This window comes from Molothrus ater, chromosome 33 (assembly GCF_012460135.2).
Source record: "Molothrus ater isolate BHLD 08-10-18 breed brown headed cowbird chromosome 33, BPBGC_Mater_1.1, whole genome shotgun sequence".
NCBI lineage: Eukaryota > Metazoa > Chordata > Aves > Passeriformes > Icteridae > Molothrus > Molothrus ater.
Genome location: NC_071660.1, coordinates 1,091,123 through 1,112,686, shown reverse-complemented (window position 1 = coordinate 1,112,686; position 21,564 = coordinate 1,091,123). Strand labels below are relative to the sequence as shown.

At 52.4% G+C, this 21,564-nt stretch overlaps 1 protein-coding gene and 1 pseudogene across 1 annotated transcript; one reads left to right on the top strand and one right to left on the bottom strand.

Moving 5' to 3' along the window:
* Positions 1 to 494: 494 nt before the first annotated feature.
* On the bottom strand, positions 495 to 2,018 carry LOC118700775 (gastrula zinc finger protein XlCGF49.1-like). Its single transcript, XM_036405363.2, has 2 exons — positions 1,733 to 2,018; positions 495 to 1,322 (listed from the first exon to the last, which is right to left on the bottom strand). The coding sequence occupies exon 2, from the start codon at positions 1,293 to 1,295 to the stop codon at positions 633 to 635; it is 663 nt and encodes a 220-aa protein (XP_036261256.2). The 5' UTR covers positions 1,296 to 1,322; positions 1,733 to 2,018; the 3' UTR covers positions 495 to 632.
* A 4,761-nt stretch (positions 2,019 to 6,779) lies between these two features.
* LOC118700769 (zinc finger protein 239-like) lies at positions 6,780 to 15,544 on the top strand (annotated as a pseudogene).
* The last annotated feature ends 6,020 nt before the right edge of the window (positions 15,545 to 21,564 follow it).

Genomic DNA, 21,564 nt, shown 5'->3' with positions numbered 1-21,564 from the left:
CACCCATTCTCTCAGTGCTCCACAGTTCTCGAAGTGCACTCCCAGTCCCTCTCAAGGCCATTCCACCCCTCCCCTCTCTCTCCCAGTTTCCCCCAGCTGATCCCAGTGTGTCCCCGCTCTCTCCCAGTGCCCCCCAGCGTGTCCATCTCGCTGGTGCCCCCTTCGAGCTCCCAGCCCGGTCCCGGCTGCCTGCTCTGCTCCGTGATGGATTTCTACCCTGCTGCCATCCAGGTGAGGTGGTTCCAGGGCCAGCAGGAGCTCTGTGTTGGCTACTGATGTGGTCCCCAATGGGGACTGGACCTACCAGCTCCTGGTGCTGCTGGAAACCCCCCTCAGTGTGGGGTCACCTCCAGCTGCCAGGCTGCACGTCAGCCTGGAGCAGCCCCTGAGCCGGCACTGGGGCACGGCCCGGCCCCAAAGTGGGCACTGGGGAGGCTGAGAGGGAACGGGAGGGATTCTGCCCTGAGCACCAGCATGGGCACAACAGACCCAGCCTGGGCACACGGAGGGAATTTATTACCAACCAAATCACAGCAGCACAAGGAGAAGGGAAAGAAATCTCTCTAACACCTTCCCCACACCCAGCAGGGATCATCAGGATCATGGATCACCAGGGCTCTGCCCAAATGGGGTCACTGGGGATCATCAACCGTGGATGCTCCATGGGGGGTGGAGCTGGAACAGCGCACTAAGCTCTTCCCACACTCGGGGCACTCCCAGGGCCTCTCCCCAGTGTGCAGGCGCCAGTTCAGGAGGGTGGAGTTGTGCTTGAAGCCCTTCCCACAGTCAGGGCAGCAGAAGGGCCTCTCCTCTCTGTGAATGCGCTGGTGCAGGAGGAGACGGGATGGCCTCAGAAACCTCTTCCCACACTGGGGACACTCGAAGGGCCTCTCCCCAGCGTGCAGCATCTGGTGCTCCCTCAGGCTGGAGCTCCGCACGAAGCTCTTCCCACATTCCAGGCAGGTGTGAGGCCGTTCCCCAGTATGGATCTTGCTGTGGCTGATGAGGTTGCAGCTCTTGCTGAAGCCCTTCCCACATTCCCCACACTTGTAGGGCTTTTCCCCTGTGTGGATCACCTGGTGCTCCCTCAGATGGGAGCTGTACCTGAAACCCTTCCCACATTCCAAGCACTTGTGGGGCCTCTCTCCAGCCTGAGGCTTCTCCACCAGCTCTGAGCTCTGGCTGGATCTCCGGCCGCCTTCCTGGCTCAGGGGGGCTCCTTCCTCCTCAAACCTCGCTGGGCTGGGTTTGCAGCCCCTCCTCGTGCGGGATCTCTGGGGCTTTTTCTTCTCCATCTGTCCACAGCTTGGGAATGACAAATCCTGGTTTGGGGGGAAAAAACAAGGGGTGAGAGCCTTGGGCTGGGGGTTCCTCCTGCAGAGGACCACCTCTGGAAGTCTCCAGGGATTCTGAGTTCAAAAAAATCTGCAAAGCACCAAGATATAGCTCCCAAAATGACCCTCATAGGAGATCTGCCCCTCTTGTCTCTTCAGTCTGGGGTTTGGTGGTTTCTCTTCCTTGAGCTGATGGGAGTCCCGTGGCTCCTGGAGCTCCCCCTCTCTGGAGTCTTGCATACAGATGACTCAGGGGATTTTGAGGGTCCCAGGGCTCCGTTCTCCCCTGATTCTCTGCTCCAGGATTCCACAGATCCCAGGGGTCCCCACACCCCAGGCCCCTCCCTCCCCCCTTCAGGCTGCTGGGTCTCACCCGAGTCTGGAACCACCCCTCTCACCTTTTCCCACTCCAGAGGTCTTGAGGTTCCACTCCACTGATCTTCTGGGGGGGTCCCAAGACCGATGTCCTCTCCCTACCAGTACCTGGTGATTGCCATGAGGACCCCTAATTATCCCCAAAAGGAGGATCAGCTTTGGGGTCCTGCAAGATCCATATATACCCACAAAAAACCAAACCCTCTCAGGGACCACCAAGATATTTGGGTCTTGATTCTGGAATCTGCCAACTCCAAACACTTCCCTTAGAACAACCTCTCTTCTGGAGGACTCCCTGATACATTTGGGGTGAGCTCCCCCTCCTTAGTCACCAGCAGGATGGAAACTTGTGCTTCTCCTTCTGCTCCTCCTTCTCCTCTCCCCCTCCCCTCCTCCTCTGTGACCAACCCAGATCCCCCTTTCCCACCTCCCTCTGCCCCACACTGAAAAAGCATCACCGGCTGCTGGGTGGGGGGAACCAGCCCAGGGAGCTCCCAAAAGATGGACAGGGAGTTTGGGGAACCCCCCAGTGTGGATCCATCCCCTCCCACAGCCCTGGGGAATTGCTCCAGGGATTGAGTGATGGGGACACAAAGGGACCACCACAGGAACCCCTTTCCTGCTGTTTCCCCTCCCGCTATCCACCACTCCTATCCTTTGTCTATCATCCCCTCTAAATCCCAGCTCCCCTCTGGCTCAGTTTAGGGCTGACCCTCCCCTGTCCCTCAAAGTTCTGGTGTCCTAAATGCCCTTTTATGGCTTCTCCCCCATTTTCCCATCGTGTTGAACAGAATGAAATGAAAGTGTCTTTACAAACATATGGTGTGAATCTCCTTTGAGGTAGATAAGGAAGTGACAGGAGAAACCATCAGTTTCAGAAATTGTTATTAATCAACAGGAAATGCTGCTCAGCCAAGGTCCTGCTAAATTCCTGAACTTTGTGGAGGAGAACAAAGATTTAGCAGAACTGTGAATATTGTATTTTATACAAAAGGGGAGAAGGTTGAGGTGGTTTGCACATTCTCCCAGAGGTAATTCGGGACACGGACACCCAGGGGGGCAATGAGGGAAGTGGAGAAGGGATTTGGACAACAGGGGATGGATGGTGTTGGTGTGCTGGGAAGGGATTGGGTGAAGGGGAGTGTGCAGGAATATGGTTAAGGCGAAAAGCTGCAGGAGGAATCTATGTGGTAAGAAAAATGATGACGAAAAAGAGGAGGAAGAGAAAAATACTGAGGACAGGGATGTTTTTCAGCGGGGTCTTACCCTCAACATTTGCCGGCTGATCTTTTGCATCCCCGGTTTCCAGGAGAGGAAAACAAGGAGGTCAGGGTTTCAGGGGGTTTCTCTGTGGGGGGCAGCGGCAGCACCGGGCGCAGAGGTGCGGGACCGGGAGCACGGGCTGGGGGCCTGGGGGGAGCTGCGGGGCCGGGCCGGGGCTGTGGGGCAGCCGGGGCTCAGCGCCGGGCGCTGCCTGACCCCACCAGCCCCGGGCAGGGCCGGCAGTGGCCCCCGGCCCCCAGGAGGCTGCGGGACGCCCCGGCCGCTGCCCGGCCCCGTGGAGCTGCCGGCCCTGCCCGCCGGGGGGGCGCCTTTGGACACTGCGGCAGGACAGGGAGCGGCTCTGGGATACGCGCTGGGGAGGGCACCCTGAGCACAGGGACGAGGAGCAAGGAACACCTGGGAAATGTGGATTATAAGGGAAGGACTGAGATTTTCTTTTAAGGATTTTGTTGGGATCACTGGAGAAACGAATGATTTTGCAGAAAGCTCAGCAGCTCTCAGAGGATGAGCACCCACAGACACTGAGGGGGGCTGCAGGAGGGGCAGAAGAAGGCCCTGCAGCACTTGGGCACAAAGGCCCAGCAGGTGAATGCAAGAAGGGAGCAGCAAAAGGCCAAGCTGAAGGCAAAGGCCAGGGCAGAGTTCCTACAGCCCCTGAGGGATCAACCCCAGGGCCCAAGGGGGCCCCAGCACCCAGGGCACGGGCTCGGCCACAAGCACCCGGCAGAGGCATTGCCCTCCTCGGCAGGGGACAGCCCACCCAAACAGCCCCTGGCAAGGAATCAGGGCTCCAGCTGCAGGGCACAAGGACACTGCAAGCACACACAGCAGCACCCTCAGGACCAGCAAGTCCACCCCTTGATGGACATGGATTGGCAGGGCTGTCACAGCTCCCATCACACTAGGGACCCTCCACACTGGAGCCCTTGAGAACATTCAGGTGGGTCTGCATTGAGAGGAGGCCTCCCCTGATGGACACAGGGGCCTCTCAATCCACTCTGAATCTCAGATGCAAGGGGGGAAAATTGTCAAAAAGTTGTTTGATCATTCAGGTGCTAAGTGGGAAAGATGAGCAGGTGTGTTTTCTTCAACCACTATCAGTAGATGTGGGAGATAGATTTGAAATGCATGGGTTTCTACTTCCTCCTAATTGTGATTATCATTTACTGGGAAGGGATTCAATGGCTAATGTGGAAATACAGATTTGTATTCTAAAAGGTAAAACAGAGGCTAATGATGTATCTTGGTGTCAGATGAGTGGCAAGGCCTGTGCTAAACTGAGCCCTGAAGTGTGGGCAGCCCCAGGAAAACACAGACAATTTAATATGGAGCCTCTCCAAATTACTTTGAAGCAACCAGGACAAGAAGTGTCTAAAAGCAACACCCTGTTCCAAGGGTGGGAAAGAAGGAAGGGCTCACAGCCTGGTACTGAGTCCCTGTTCAAGGCAGGGCTTTTGGAGCCAGGGATGACTCCCTACAACACTCCTATCCTGCCAGTCAACAACCTGGGTGGATGGACAGGAGGAGGAAAACAGAATCTTCAAGTATTAAAGTGAAGATTAACTGAGGCTGCTGGCCTGGGCCTTCCAGACAGGGAATAAGAATTTGAATTGTATGTTAAACAGGGCCGTGCCAAAGGAATCCTTCTGCTAAAACGCTTAACCCAGTGGCCAGAGAGTGGCCTCATTGTCTGCACAATTGTGCAGCCCCGGCCCCACTGGGAACTGAGGCCTGAAAACTGATAACAGCAGGAACTCTCATTGTTCAAGTCTGGCATCAAGGTAAAGCTTGGATAACCAAAAGAGCCTCTAAATGGATGAGCAGGGCACGGTTATTACAGTATGAAACTTGTTCAGTGGCACCAGGAGGATTTAGAACGGAGGACAGGGGAAGAGTTTAACCCAGCCTCCTGTTTGAACAGCCTGGAGAGGGGCTGGCAAGAAACCCAGGACTGCACTCAAGGGACAGAGCTCCCGACCCAGGCTGAGAGAGACTGATGAGACACATCCACCTTGGGACTTTGCTGTTGCCAACACCCAGCCAGGACATCGGCTCCTGCCTAAGGAGTGCAAAGCAGCACCACTGGTGGCCAAGGGGCCCATGCCAAGTGTCCCTGAGGCCAGAAACAGCCGCCAGCACAGCTGAACACGGGGGGACCCCTCAGCCTGGCCTCAGGGGCTCTGAAGCCCCGGAGATTTGCACTTCCCGCCTGCAGCAGGACCATGGGAGCCGCCCCTGAGCCTGCCCTGAAGGCAACGCAGCAGCAGCCAGGGCTCCACAGCGGGCCAAGCCCCTGGGCCTGCCCACAGATCCTCTGCTCAAACCCTCGGAAATCCTGGCCACCCTCCTCTGGCACCTCCAGCCACTGCGGCCAAGCCTTGCTGCCACTGCTGCAGCTTCAGCGCTGGCTGGGCCTGCACTGCCACAGCTGCTGGGGAGCACCACGGCACAATTCCACTCTGGGGCTCACTCACACCCACACTCTGGGCTGACTGCGATTGCATTGCTGCAAAATATAGCAAGTTTATGTCTTCTAAATCTTATTTCTCTACTCTGGCTTGGTGTGCTTTTGCCTTGGGGAAAGGAATTTTAAAGGTTTTATTTAAAGGCATGTTACACCACTCAACAGAGATGAGTTCAACATCTCCACAGACTGGGAATAGCCCAAAAGACACCCACAGAGATAACGACCAGCAACAAAACATCAACGCCCAGCAGCAAACAGCAACCAACAGCTACCCCAGACACTGCCCCCGCACAGCTGGAGACACCTGGCTGGAAAAGGCTGAGAAGGAAATCCAGGAGTGTGGAGCTAATTAACATCAGAAGCAAAGAAATCCGGGTCCTATAGGAAACCAAATACTAAGAATGACCCAACTTGGAAGCAATGAATATTAAACCAATGGATTTAGATTGGTTTAAGATTGTAGAAAGTTTAGGGAAAATCGAGTAAAACTCACTCATGGAATGATTTTTTCTGCACAGCCGGGCTATGTGTGAATGAAATGATTTCTGTTGCACATCCTGGCCACAATCAAGTAATGCCTTGATTTTCTAAGACTAAAGATATTGTTGGAGAGTTTTTGTTCTTCCTCCAGATTCAGTGCTAAGACTACAACATGGGAATGTTTTTTTCTTAATAATCCTACTTTTATATTGTCAGTTAGGTTTGGGCCAGGGGTGTAAAAAACAACTTTTATTCCTAAGGGAAGTAGCAGAAATTTTTATTCCTTTGGGGGGCATTTTGTGTATGTGTATGCATAGCCCTTCGTGATGGCAAAATTTTGGTATGGGTTCTGTGATATTCAATTTAGGCTGCATTTTAAGAACCTAGAAGAGCTTTAAAGGTGACCTTTTAACTTGTAAACAGTTAACAGAATATCGTTAAAAAAAAGCAGAAAAATAAAAGCAGTGGAGGGGAGGGAACACATGAGATACCAGATTGCTGCACTGGAACACAAGGTTCACTTTAACACTGCTGGGGCAAAGTGTGGACAATGTAAAAAAAGCCGTGGCGGGAGGTGCGGAGAAGTTTGTTTGTGTTTTCAGCTCAATCCCCCTCGGGCTCGGGCCGGCCCGTTCCAGGGCTGTTCCTCATCTCCGGCTCTGCCCTCACGCAGCCCGGGGGGCCCTGAGAGCGCGGGGCGAGGCTGTGCCGTGTGCAGAGCCCGCCCCCGGCTGCGATTGGGCGACGGTGCCGTCAGTCGTGGTTCTGGCGCGCTGATTGGTGGGAGCGGGGCGGAGCAGGGCCGCGGTGGCGGCCTGAGGGCGGCCGTGGCTCGGCAGCGGCGCCACTGGCGGAGCGTCTGTGCGGACCCGGGAGCGGCGGCAGCGGCCGGAGCGCGGTGAGTCGGCGGCGGAGCTGGGAGGCGGTCGCAGCGCAGGTGGGAGGCGCGCTGGGTTGTGCGGGGGCTCGGGGCTCGCTGCGGGCCTCGGGGGCGGCAGGGGGCTCAGGCGGGTTCGTTGTGCCGTGTCCGGCGCGTGTTGCCGCTGGCGTGAGGGCGCTGCGGGAGCGGCTGCCCGCGGTCTCCTTGCGGCCGCTGCCTCGGCAGGAGCCGCTGCCGGAGCAGCGCTGGCTCGGCCCGGTTCCTGTGGCTGGGACAGAGGCGGCTGCCCCGTGCCCGGGGCTGTGCGGGGAAATTGACGTGGCCGGAGGTTTCTGTGCCCCGAGGAGACAGAGGAGTCCTGTACAAGTGACTTTATTGCTGAGCAGAGGGAGAGGCCGTGGGGCATTTGCCGTGCGCTCTCTGCCATTGTTGTAGTTCGCAGCCTCCTTTTTATCCTCATTTTCCCGGCCTCATCTCCCTCTCCCTTTGCCCACTGGCTGAGGTACTTGGAAGGTTCAGACTTCCCGATCCGCCAACTGCATGTCCTCGTTACTGTCACCCCCACTTTTGTAGAACAGCCGATATTTTTGTATTTTTGGCTCTGTTAAGTCTTTACTCTTCTGGAAGTTCCGGAATTCAGCGGGACTTTGTCTGAGCAGCAGTCCATGTTAATTAGTAAAATTTTTTAATTTTTTGAAACTGATGGTTTCTCCCTTCCTTATCTACATGTCCCTGACCCAGTCTCCAGGCAGATTCACTCAGTGAATTTTCTTTTTCTTTTTCTTTTCTTTTCTTTTTCTTTTTCTTTTCTTTTCTTTTCTTTTCCTTTTTTTTTTTTTTTTTCCTTACTAGGTCTAGGTCTTCTTTGGTTTTGGGATTGTTCTCAGTGCCCTCATTCCCTGTCCTTCTGTAGCCGTTTCTGGATCAGGAGGCCTGGCTGCCACCTGCATCCCCTCGCTCAGCTGCTGAATGAGCTGCACTCTCAAGGTGTGGAGCATGGTAAAAAGGTGAGAGTTGCTGTAGCACATCAGAGGAGAAACAGCATTAGTTTAACCCATGGTCTGCCAGGAAACCACAAAACCGTGTCCCATTCCCTCCTTTCCACATTTGGATCGGTGCATGAGCTGCTTTCTTTTTCCTTTGTTACCTGTTTCTCCACTTTTCCATTGTCATCTATTTGCCAACAGCAGTTTGAGTCATTTAATTTTCCAGAAACTCCTCCTTTGTCTGCTAACAGATGATCTGATCCCATCCCATGGTGAAATGTTGTGTTCCTCATTTCATTGGATTGGTCAGCAGGAATGTCAGGAGCTGGATCTGTCTGGTTTGTTATTATTTTGAGAACGTCTTCTAATCTAATGATGCCTTTTGTAATATATGGTATGGAATAATTCATGCTTATAGAGAGAATGTATTTTATAATACTAATAATATTGTGAAATCCAAACGAGTCTCTGACCACTAGCAGCCCCAGCGACAGATGTCCGCTTCAGAATCCTAAAATTCCTGAAGGCATCAGGACAACAATACCCCCGTTTAATACAGTTTTTTATGCCCAAGGCAGAGGAGTCCCAATTTCTTTTGTAACCCAGCATAGTTTCTTTCACTGTGCAGACCTGGACAATTGCTGTTTCCTGAGTAGTGGCAGGCGCTGATTGGCTGATCATGTCAGGGGAAGTCACGTATTCAGATGTATCTTTCTGGCAACATCTGTTATCTTAATAGATGGTGTCAACTGAGTGATGATCACCCTTGGGTGTTTCCTGATTATTTTGGAGGAAGATGGATCATACTAGCCTCATCGAATTATGGGTAAACAGGGGTATTGTTCTGCTGCCTTCAGGAATTTCAAGATTCCGAAGTAGACACCTGTCCCTGGGCTTCTTGTGGTCAGAGACTTGTTTGGATTTCACAATCTTATAAAATACATTCTCTCTTTAAGCACGAATTATTTCATAACATATATTACATTGCTGAACCAGTCAGATTTGCTTTTGCCCCCCTGTTAGGTGCCATGGTGTCAGCAGAAGATATTGAAGCCTTCCTGCTCAGGGCATTTCAGTGCCAGGCTCTTACAAGCACCCAGAGCTCCTTGGGTTGAGCTGAGCATGGGGCGGTGACCGCGCTTTGTCTGATTCCCCTTCCTTCCCTCCCCTGGAACAGGCTGTTGCTTTTAGACACCACTTGTCCTGGTTGCTTCAAAGTAATTTGGAGAGGCTCCATATTCTAATTTTCCATATTTCCCTGGGACTGCCCACACTTCTGGGTTCACTTCAGCACAGGCCTTGCCAGAGGTCTGACACAGTGGTACAACAGAACTAGCCTATGTATCACCTTTTATAAAATTAATTTCCATTCCAAATTTAGCAATGAAATCCCTTCCCTGTAAATTATAATCACAATTAGGAGTAAATCAAAATTCATGCATTTCAAACCCATCTTCCACATCTTCTAATAGTGATTGAATAAAACCACTCTTCTTGCTGACTTATCCCCTGAATAATTAGACAGTTTTGGCAATTTTCACTCTTAGGTCTGAGATTCAGAGTGGATTGAGAGGCCCCTGTGTCCATCAGGAAAGGCCTCCTCTCAATGCAGACCCACCTGAATGTTCTCAAGGGCTCCAGTGTGGAGGGTCCCTGGTGTGATGGGAGCTGTGACAGCCCTGCCAATCCATGTCCATCAAGGGGTGGACTTGCTGGTGCTGAGGGTGCTGCTGTCTGTGCTTGCAGTGTCCTTGTGCCCTGCAGCTGGAGCCCTGATTCCTTGCCAGGGGCTGTTTGGGTGGGCTGTCCCCTGCCGAGGAGGGCAATGCCTCTGCCGGGTGCTTGTGGCCGAGCCCGTGCCCTGGGTGCTGGGGCCCCCTTGGGCCCTGGGGTTGATCCCTCAGGGGCTGTAGGAGCTCTGCCCTGGCCTTTGCCTTCAGCCTGGCCTTTTGCTGCTCCCTTCTTGCATTCACCTGCTGGGCCTTTGTGCCCAAGTGCTGCAGGGCCTTCTTCTGCCCCTCCTGCAGCCCCCCTCAGTGCCTGTGGGTGCTCATCCTCTGAGAGCTGCTGAGCTTTCTGCAAAATCATTCGTTTCTCCAGTGATCCCAACAAAATCCTTAAAAGAAAATCTCGATCCTTCCATGTATAATCCACATTTCCCAGGTGTTCCTTGCTCCTCGTCCCTGTGCTCAGGGTGCCCTCCCCAGCCCGTATCCCAGAGCCGCTCCCTGTCCTGCCGCAGTGTCCAAAGGCGCCCCCCCGGCGGGCAGGGCCGGCAGCTCCACGGGGCCGGGCAGCGGCCGGGGCGTCCCGCAGCCTCCTGGGGGCCGGGGGCCACTGCCGGCCCTGCCCGGGGCTGGAGGGGTCAGGCAGCGCCCGGCGCTGAGCCCCGGCTGCCCCACAGCCCCGGCCCGGCCCCGCAGCTCCCCCCAGGCCCCCAGCCCGTGCTCCCGGTCCCGCACCTCTGCGCCTGGTGCTGCCGCTGCCCCCCACAGAGAAACCCCCTGAAACCCTGACCTCCTTGTTTTCCTCTCCGGGAAACCGGGGATACAAAAGATCTGAATCAGAAGTTTTGAGGCTAAGACCCCGCTGAAAAACATCCCAATCCTCAGTATTTTTCTCTTCCTCCCCTTTTCCATCATCTTTTTTCTTGCCACATAGATTCCTCCTGCTGCTTCTTGCCTTAACCATATTCCTGCACACTCCCCTTCACCCAATCCCTTCCCAGCACACCAACGCCATCCATCCCCTGTTGTCCAAATCCCTTCTCCACTTCTCTTATTGCCCCCCTGGGTGTCCAAGTCCTTAATTGCCTCTGAGGGAGTGTGCAATCTACCTCAACCTTCTCCCAAGGGACCCTTCAGAGATATTTTGGGATCATCATCCCTTTGGCACAGGACCCCTTCCTGGCTTTCCCTTCTCTGTCTCCATGGGTGCCCTGCCATGCTCACTCCCCAAAGATCCCAGTGCACTCACTGATGAGATTTTCAGTGCTCTCTCCCTGCTGACTCTTCACAGCCCCCCTGATGTGTCACTCGTCTGTCTCCTGGTCACTCTCAGGTACCCAATCAGTCCCCGGTGCTGCCGCCCCCAAGGGGGCCGATCACCCAAACTGAGTGAGGCACCTTCAGCTGCACTCACTGCCCGCTGCCCCAGACGGTGGAAGGAATTCCAGACGAGTCCCAAGGTGTGTGGAAAAATTGACATCACCAGAGGATTCTGTCCACAAAGCAGACAGAGGAGTCCTGTAAAAGTAATTTCATTCCTCAAAATAGGGAGAGGCCATGGGACATTTCCCACAGGGTCTCTCCATTTGTTGGAGGATACAGCTTCCTTTTCATCCTTCTTTAACTGACCACATCTCCCTCTCCCTTTCCCCACTGGCTGAAGTACTTAAGAGCTACAGTTTTCCCAATCCACCTACTATATACTCCTGCTTTATATGCTCCCCAGTTTTGTATAGCAAATGATATTCATGTCTCTGTGAAGTTGTCACGATCCGTCCTTACAAACGGGTTTCTTGATGGTTCTTAGGGTGATCTCAGGGTGCAAAATCCGACATGGCACAGGGGATTTGCAGTAATAATCAACAAGTGCAACTTTATTGAAATAACCACAGCAGAAATGCGTTGGGGAGGGAACCGGGGAAAAAAGGAGAAAAAGAGGGAGGAAGAAGAGGAGTGGGTTATAGCTACCAAATGTGGTACTGCGTTGTCCTTCGGGGTCCAGCCGATGGAGTCTGCCATGTCACGTCCAGGGAGATCTCGGAGGCACAGTTCATCTGGACCCCAATTATACTCTTTTTCATTGGGGGAAGGGGGAATAAATTCCGTAACCAAAACAAAGGTCTTCAGTGGGGAAGAATAGCACTTAAAAGGGGTGTACACAAAGTCCAAGCTAGGCAGCAGGGGAGAGCCATTGTTTTCGTGGTCCACTGCCTACACCTACAACATCCATCTTGCTTTGGGCAGCTTTCCTTCCCCCCCCACTGCACACCTCCCCCGAATTGGGGGTTTCAGTCCCAGTCTCTGGAAGAAGGTGAGAGGGGGCCTTCGCACATAAGGATTTCATGTCTCAGTCCCTTGATGAAGAGGCTTCTTACATCTCTACTTGTCTGTCAGGATGGTTAAGGATGGGCGAGAGGGGTCTTCTCTTGGAGGAGGGACCACCCTGAAGCTCAAACCAGCCAGGCCGAGAGGTGGGGAGGATTCCAGAGCTATTGTGCAAAAAGGGCAGGGTGCCCTGCGAGCTCAGTGTAGCATATAGCAAACAACACCTGTGGAAAAAAGTAAGCTAGCAATACTTTCAGGCCTCAGGCACATCACATTCCCCCCACACTGGCTCAGCAAAGAGGGGTTTTAATTTTGTGGTGTTCTCTCTCCATGGCAATCGTGAGGCAGATGAAGGATATTTCTGACAGACTCTCACAGAAGTCTTTGTTGTTCTTCTCGAAGTTCATGAATTTAGCAGGACCTTGGCTGAGCAGCAGTCTGTGTCATCAATTAATAGCATTTTCTGAAACTGATGGCTTCTCCTGTCGCTTCCTTACGTACAAGTCCTGGCTCTATCTCTCAGCAGATTCACAGCATCTGATTGTAAAGACACTTTCCTCTTCTTCCTTTCATGGGGATCCCGCGTTTGTGGGACATCCCCCCTGGAGCAGGGTGTCCCCCCTTGCTGCAGCCCCAGCCCTCAGGCAGCGCTCAGCCAATCAGAGCACGCGGCTCTGATGACTCAGCAGTTGCCAGGCAGACCCGCAGCTCTCAGCGTTCCCCACCTGCGCCCAGCGCCCCCCTCGGCCCCAGCGCCCCCCGCGAGGGGTATTTGGGGAGGTGGGAGTGGGGCAGCGCCAAGGCCGGGCCCCCCCGCGCTGTCCTGGCGGGAGCGGCTGCAGTGGGGACCGAGTGCGGGCGGGAGCGGCCGAGAGCCCAGCGCTGCCCCAGCCCGACCTGCCCCAGCTCCATCCCTGCCCCTGCCGTGGGATGCTGTGGGTTTGGGGGCAAGAGGGAGCCGGCAGCGGGTGCTGGGCCTGGGGCAGGAGGAGAAGGGAAGGAGAAGCAGGGTTGAGGAACAAAATGGTGAAACCCTGCACGTGGGAGGAAAAGGTGGGATTGTGCAGGAGAGGGAGGAATAGCAGAAGGAAGAGGAGTGTGAGGAAGAGCAGGGACACAGAAGGAGGAGGAGGAGCAGGAACAGGAGGCATCACAGGGTTCCGCCTCTCCCTGTATCTGCAGCCTCCTCCCCAGCCCCAGGAGCATTGCGCCCCCACGTGCAGCTCCCTGGGGAAGGGGGATCTACGATTTTCATGGTGGTGAATCTTGGTGTTTCTGAGATTTATTGGGCTAAATATTGGTACTTTGATGTTTTGCAGAGGCTGAATCTTTATATTTTGGAGGGGCTTCTGGCTGAATCTTGATGTTTGGCAGCTATTGATCTGTGCCGTGGTGCTTGCAGGATTTTTGTGCTGAATCATGGTGTTTTGGCAGTTCTTAAAGATGCAATATCCCCAATGACTTCCTGAGATGAACTCAGGCAAGGAGCAACCCCCAGCCCAAGGTGCTCTCATTTTTGTTTTTTTTTTTTCCCAAACCAGGATTTTTCATTCCGAGGCTGTGGCCAGATGGAGGAGGAGGAAAATCCCTGGAGACGCCGCACAAGGAGGGGCTGCAAGGAGGAAAGAGCCCCCCTGAGCCAGGAAGGCAGCCAGAGATCCAGCCGGAGCTCAGAGCTGGTGGAGAAGCCTCTTGGCAGGGAGAAGCCCCACAAGTGCTTGGAATGGGGGAAGGGCTTCAGCCATAGCTCCAACCTGAGGAAACACGAAAGGATCCACACTGGGGAAAAGCCCTATGAGTGTGTGGAATGTGGGAAGAGCTTCAGCTAGAGCTTCCACCTGAGGGAACACCAGAGAATCCACACTGGGGAAAAGCCCTTTGAGTGTGGGGAATGTGGGAAGACCTCCAGGAAGATCTCTGGTCTGATCCAGCACCAGGTGATCCACACTGGCAAACAGCCTTATGAATGCTTGGAGTGTGGGAAGAGCTTTGGGTGGAGCTATGCCCTGAGAAACCACCACTGGCACATCCACACTGGGGAGAGGCCCTACGAGTGTCCCGAGTGTGGGAAAAGGTTTCAGTCCAGCTCCAATCTCCTCGTACATCAGCAGATTCACACAGATGAGAGGCCCTTCCGCTGCCCCGAGTGCGGGAAGGGCTTCAAGTGCAACTCATACCTCATCCTGCACCAGCGCACCCACTCTGGGGAGAGACCTACGAGTGTCCCCAGTGTGGGAAGAGGTTTCAAAGGAGCTCCGATCTCCTCGTACATGAGTGGATTCACACAGAGGAGAGGCCCTTCCACTGCCCTGACTGCAGGAAAGGCTTCAAGCACAACTCTACCCTCATCAAGCACCGGCGCATCCACACTGGAGAGAGGCCCTACGAGTGTGAGGAGTGTGGGAAGAGTTTCTCCAGCAGTTCTAACTTGACCCAACACCAATGGAGGTGCCACTAAGGGAAGCCCTGTGAGTGCCCCAAGTGCCGGAAGAGCTTCGTGCACAGCTCCAGCTCCATTCCTCATGGGAGATCCACACTGGATGATCCTCAGTGACCCTTGTTGGGGAGAGCCGTGGTGATCCATGGTCCTGGTGATCTGTGTTTGGAAGACACCTGGCTTGGAGGCTCCACATCTTCCTGGCTCCCATGGGCACGTGGATGAATGCAGGGGCAGGAACATCCATTGGGACACAGACCAACAATGTAAATTCCTTGGGGACAGTGGATTTGTCGACTTTCAATCCCAGAAAATCTTTTGCGTTCAGTCATATTTTCTGGTGGCATCAAGGAATACTGAATGGTCTTGGAGGTTGTTAGGTAATATGGAGGGGGAGAAGCACTGGAGACAAAAGCCACTCACTCCGATGTTCATGTTGCAACGGGACTCATTTTTTCCCAAGTCCTCTCTTATAAAGGGCATTGAAAGATCCTGTCAGGATGCCCTCATTGGTTTGAACTCCACACCCCTATGGGTCCTGGCCAGTGAGATGCCTGCAGCCTTGGGAGATATGTGATTGGGCGAGGCCCTTGTCAATCATGGTAACATCTCACCCTTCTTGTCTTTATAAATTTTTGTGAAGTGCTCTCTGTCATCCATCTGCAAGCGCCCTTTGCAAACAGGGCAACAGAAAACAGCATGGATCTAATTTACACTGGAGCTGCAGCATTCACTTCCAGAACCTGTTGGGGGAACTCAGGCCACAGGCATAATGCTTATTGGTTACAAATTACAACTTATCTCTACAAGCAGAAAGCTTAACACATTTAACCCTTAGAGAAAAACCCAACTATTAAAAAACAAGCTGTAACCCTGTTATCCCTTGGAGAAAAAAACAATTCCCAGAAAACAGAAAACAGTTTTTTAAACAGGAAAACAGTTTATAAACATGAGAAAAAATTTGTAAACAAATCAAGTCCTTATATGAACTGTGCATGAGGTAGGTGATCATTTGTGATCTACTATTTTGTTGAGGCGACATAGGGATGCCATCTGTGATTTTCAGTGTCCATTGAAATGTAATTTAGGCAGCTGAATATCATAGGGTTATTGTACTGTTGTATTATTTATTGTAAAACATGAGAGAACATGATACTACTTAAAATTCATTGTGGGTGTGTACTTTCCCCCCAACTTTTTTCCCCTTTTTTCTTTGTATAATAAATAAAAATAGGAACACAACATGAAATTTGAATACTATTACTTAGGGAGTTACTGAGGGGGGTCTCTTTTTCACTATCAGGGCTTGAAAAAACCTCTTCCAGATGAGGCTTTCTCATTTATCTCAATGGAAGAAGCGTTTAACTTCTGCAAAGTTTCATCTAGGTTTAATAATATATTTTTCTTTACCAGCCAGGTACATGGCTTGATCAGCACAATAACCTTGGTTGGGAGATGTTTTCTGTATATATGTATTTAAAAACAAGCTTTTATTAATATCTAGTGCAAGAAGAATTTTTAGCATGAATAACAGTGCAAGCAATATACTTTTCCCCCTTTGTTAGAAGTTAGAAAATTTTTAATTGACTTTAATAGATTACTTTTAACGTTTAAAATGATGACAAGTGTCAGAATTTCAGTTCAAAAACTTTGCAAATGAAATTTGCTTATGATAAATTGATGTTCTATTCTTTGAATCTTACCCATTCATCTTGAAGCAATGCAAGAATAGTTACTAGGAGTACTAAGAAAAGACATGTTAACACACATACTCGAGTTTCTTTAGGACACAGTAGTACCTGCCTAAGACAGAACTGTAATATTTTCCAAATAACTTTAGCAGAACTAGCCATCACAGGTTAATCCATTTTGGTTTTAGCAGATGCAAACAATAATTATAAGTATTGTACTATGAACTCTAAGGCAGATTTTACAAACAGTTGTACATTTTTGTAACTCTTGTGTGATAACCCTTCAAGATTTTTACTCTTGGCATATGTTATTAGTTTATTAGGGTCCTTAGAATATGAAAACCTTGATATATATCAGGAGGTAAGGTGGTTGTGAGGCTCTTGAGAGGTGGAAACTTGGTGTTTGTTTGCCTTCTCATCATCCATTTGCAGGGAAAAGCTGGCTTCTCACTGGACTGGGTGAGAGGGCGTGTTGATTTCAGCTGCTGTGAAACAGTTATCTCATGCATCCAGCCCCATCTCTTCGGGCAGATTTGAATGTTTCTGCTTTCACAGCACCAAACCCCCACACATTTCTTTCCATCTTTTTTAGCTGGGCCGGATCCTCTCAGGGGCTTTTCCCATGCTCTCCTTCTGGGAGTGAGGTTTGCAGGAGCTCCTGGTGGTGCCATTCCCAGCCCTGCCCTGGAGGCAGGGTTGGAGGCAGGGCCATTCCCACTGGAGGCACGTCTGCGTTCCACGGAGGCTGCCTTGGGTGCAGGGCCCTACCCCTGTTGCAGGCGGGATTGGGGGTGTAGGCTCATCCTCTGATGCAGGCACAGCCAGGCTCTGCAGAGGCGCAGCTCTGGAGTCCACTCGGTTTCCATGGCCGTGGGAAGTGCGGGTAGCCCCGTCTCAGCGGCATGGCATGGTGTCCTGCCCACCCCATGCTCCGTTCCCCCGATTAGGGCGGCGTGCTGTGCCCACCCGGGTCGGCGATACAGCAGCCCGGGGTGGCTGCTTGGTGATTGCAGCAGTCCTGAGGGGACACGGGGCATCTTGGAGCTGCCAGGTCTGTGGTGGCCGCCATCTCTCCACATGGCTGAATTGAGCAACTGGGTCTGCCGGCTCCCTGGGGAATGTCGGCATCCCCATGTAATATATGTTAGGAATAAATCATGCTATTAAAGAACGTGTTTTATAAAGATTGTGAAATCTGAACGTGTCTCTGACCACACACGGTCTGAGAGCAGACGTCTATTCAGATTCTAAAGATTCCTGTTGACACTTTAGCGTAAGAATGGAGTCTCCCAGCACGATGATCACCAGTATCTCGAGTCTTCGGAAAGCGCCTAAGAGCGATCATTGTCCAGCAGATAACATCAATCAAGATAGCCAGGGACACCAGAGTTATACATGTGAATACATGGCTTCCCCAAAGTCTATCAACACTGACTGTCCATCTGGAGACGATCTTTGTCCAGCTCTGCATGCTGAAAGAAACAGCTATGAATGTGAAGAGTTACAAAAGAAATTTGGACTCCTTCGCCTCGGGCACAATAAACTGTATAAAACCTTGGTGCTAGAAGTGGCTCTCGTGAATAGGGTGGGGGGATTCAATGCAATAGAGGTCAGATCCAGGTTCACCCAGCGCCCACCCCGGGTTCAACGCTGTCTCTTTGGCTGCGGTGGTTTTGAGGACCGTATTTCGGTTGCACAAAAAGAGAAATCTTTTTGCATTTTTGATAATTTGGCTCACAATTGATCATTTATAACATCCGGCTCGGGCAGCCTGTGGATCTCCGTTTGCCAGGATTCCCGCACTCCCCGGGGCTGTGACGCTCCCCACGGTCGCTCCACAGTTCAGCCGCAGTCCCAATGTAGCAGGACACATTTTCACAGTGGCTGGGGCCCGCCGGCTCCTGCACGGCGTTACACAAAGGAGCGGCTGTGCTGCTGCTCTTCCCCCTTTGCCTCTCATATTCCAATTGTTTTAGCAAGTCCATAATTGCTGACCAAGGCTTTATAACACTGATGGCTGTGTCCTCACCATTAGAGGTTGCTGCAAATATATATTGTCCAGCTCCCTCCCAAAAGTGCAAATCTAAAATGGTCCCTTCTGATACATCCAGCTGATGGCTTTCACACCATGTGAACCAAGCTTGTAGGGCTCATTCATTGTAATCAATCCCTCTCCTTTTGAAGAAGAAAATCTACAGAGTTTTCTGGTGCTGACATCCAAGCTCCCATGGTCTCGTAGGTGATTCCACTCCACAAAAACAGGACTTGAAACCTCACAGCACTTTCCAATGTCTACTTAGCAAAGTCCCGGTTTTTCACTGTGCCGGCTTGCCCGCCCGATTCCCAGGTTTACGCTGTATTTATTCTGGTTCTAGCACTGATTCCAGCTCTAGGCCACTCGTAACCCGGTTCTACACTGATTCCCAGCTTTTACACTGCTTGTAACCCAGTTCTACACCAATTCCCAGCTTTACACTGTAATATTCCCAGTTCTAAACACTGTACTGGGTTTTGGCCGTCTGTCTCCTTTGCTCTGTGCCAGGTTATGGCTGAGTCCCGATCACTTGGAGGTCACCACGTGTTAGGTCATGTGCAAGGGGAGAGGGCACAGGAGACAGAGACCACTCACCCCCAGTTTCATGTGGCAACAGAAGCGGTTTATTTCCCAAGCCCCCCTTATACAGTGCATTTGAAAGACCAGGTCTGGATGCTCTCATTTGTTTGAACTCCATGCCCCTTCAGGTCCTGGCCACTGAGATGGCTGCAGCCTTGGGAGATATTTAATTGGACAAGACCCTTTTCAATTACAGTCACACGTGCAGGGGCATGCATACAGACAGAAACAGTCAGTGCAAGCAAGGTATCTGTGAAAAATTCCCCTCGGAGGTCACGGAAATCCTCCCTTCAGACGCTTTTGCATCTCCCGCTGTGTGAAGGTTGGGGCCTTGAGGAGTGAGGGTGTCAGCCCAGGACACGTTTCAGTGATCCTGCAGGCAGAGCAAACCCAAGGGTTTGCTGGCTCTGAGAGGCCCCCTCAGAGGGAGACTGAGGGTCACAGCCCACAGTGGCCCAGGAGAGCTCAAAGGGTCTCCTTTTAGACCTCTATTGATAGGGCCACAAGAGAGTGGGCTTCAGTCACAAGGATGTTTCATCCCAGCCACAGTTTGGCTTGGCACTTCCTCTAAAAGTGTGAGAAAGGAATGTTGTGCCATTCAGGCAAGAGGAATATTTTCCAAGGCTGGCCATAAGGAAAACAGGAGCCTTTTAGCAGTTCCTGGGAGCGGACAGTATTTCTGATAAGTTTGGAAAGAGCAAAACCCAGGTGCCGTTTCCAAGGACAAGACCTAACAAGCATTTCTCAGATCACACTGCAGCCTGGAAAGGAGGAGGGGGCAATGCACCACCACACTGGGATCTCAGGGGTGCCCATGGCCTGGGTGATGCTGCCTGATGTCAGCCACCCACCAAAGCCACTCTGTCCCTGCCTCCCACAGCTGCACAAGGCAGAGAAAATTTAACCAAGAGTTCCTGGGTTGGGATAAGATGGGGAGAGATCCCTTACTAAATACCAAAATGGGCATCAGAGACCCAGCCTGGGCACAGGGAGGGAATTTATTACCAACCAAATCACACCAGGACAAGGAGAGGGGAAAGAAATTTCTCCAACACCTTCCCTCCACACAACAGGATCTTGAGGACCATGAATAACCAGAGCTCTGCCCAACGGGGGTCACTGGGGATCATCCAATGCGGATCCTCCCATGGGGGATGGAGTTGGAGCAACTCCAAAGCTCTTTCTGCACTTGGGGCACTCAGAGGACTTCCCTTACCAGTGCCTCCATTGGTGTTGGGTCAAGTGAGAGCTCCTGGAGTAGCTCTTCCCACACTCGGGACACTTGTAGGGCCTCTCCCAGGTGTGGATGCACGGGTGGAGTTGCAGTTAACGCCCTTCCTGCAGGTGGGGCAGAGGAAGGGCCTCTCCTCCTTGTGAATCTGCTCATGTATGAGGAGATGGGAGCTGGTCCAAATTCTCTTCCCACACTCAGAACACTCGTATGGCACCTCCCCGCTGTGGATCTTGCAGTGATTGATGAGGCTGGAGCTCTGCCGAAAGCCCTTCCCACATTCCCCACACTCTTAGGGCCATTCCCTCTGTGTGGATCACCTGGTGCTGGATCAGGTTGCAGCTCTGAAGCTCCCTCTGAAGTCCTTCCCACATTCCAAGCACTTTTTGAGGTTCTCCCCACCCTGAGGCTTCTCCACCAGCTCTGAGCTCTGGCTGGATCTCCCTCTGGCCACCTTCCCAGAACAGGAAGAGTCTTTCCTCCTCACAGCTCCTGGGGCCAGGTTTGCAGCCCCTCCTTGTGTGGGATCTCCAGGGCTTTTCCTCCCTGTTGGATTCCTGTGATGTGGAGCCACTCAAAACGGCCTCTTCCATGAGGTTTTGCCATGGGGATTTGTCCTCCCTGGTCTCCCTCTGCAGTTCAGTGCCTGGGGTAAGGAAAGAAAAGGAGAGGAAGGAATGAAGAAGGAAAAAGGACAGAATGAGGAGAGGAAGGAGGGTGGACAAGGAGAGGATGGGATTTACCACTGTACCAGAAGGAAGGGGAAGGAGATCCACCCAGTATATTGTTGTGGTTCGTTTTGCGTTTGTTCTGTTCACCCCCATTGTTCATGTTAAAAGGTCCTGCCCCAATCCCAGTTAACTGTCAATCCCCAGACCCCTCCCCAGTTTCTATGGTTATCATATGTATCCTTTTGTTCTCCACCCCCGGTTGCCTGCCTGTCACTCGGCACCCCTGCCTCCTTTTCCAGAAGCTTCTGGCCAGGGTGTCGGGTGATTGGCTCAGGGGCCGGGGCCCCTCCCTTAGTTGTACATGATTGGTTTTATCATTCTGTCAATCCCCAATGTATCTTTCCCTTCCCTCTCCTGATTTGTTACCCTTCACCCCTCCCACCTTCTTTAAAACCCGAGGTTTTGCTCGCCTCGGGGCTCTTAGCTCTCTGCTCTCATCCCCTGGACCCATTGGGAGTGTTTGGTCCCTTGGGACCTAATAAACCCGATCATACTAAAAGACTGAGAGACGCCTCTTCTTCCTGCGGCTCGGAGTCTTCAGCGGCCAACGTCCGGAAGGCAGTTTAGTGCCTTAGGCGCGGTACCTAGCTTCGTGTTGGGGAAGTGCCCCTTTGGCTGGAGGCGGGCTGGTCATCCTAGCCTGGGCGTGTTTCTACCGGCCACACCGCTCCTGTATATCCCGATCAGGATAGAAGGGGGGATTGTCCTGCAGCTGAGGGCGATCCTGGGCTGGGACATAAAGCAGAGGAGTGGGGGGAAAGTGGCAGTGACTTCCTCCTCACCTGCCTCAGTGTCCCATGCCATCCTCCTTTTTCTCGCAGCCTCCTCCTCCTTCTCCATCTGGACAAAGTTTGGGATTGACAAATCTTGACTTGGGGGAAAAACAATGTGTTAGCACCTTGTTCATCAAGTCCAGCTCCAGAAGTCACTGCCCCATTCACTGTCGGCAGGCCCAGACCCTGCTCATCTCCAGCCTCACCCACCCCTCCAGGCTGCTGGGAT

Coding starts and splice junctions, on each gene's coding strand:
- LOC118700775 (XM_036405363.2), bottom strand. CDS start 1,295: ATGGAGAAGAAAAAGCCCCAGAGATCCCGCACGAGGAGGGGCTGCAAA.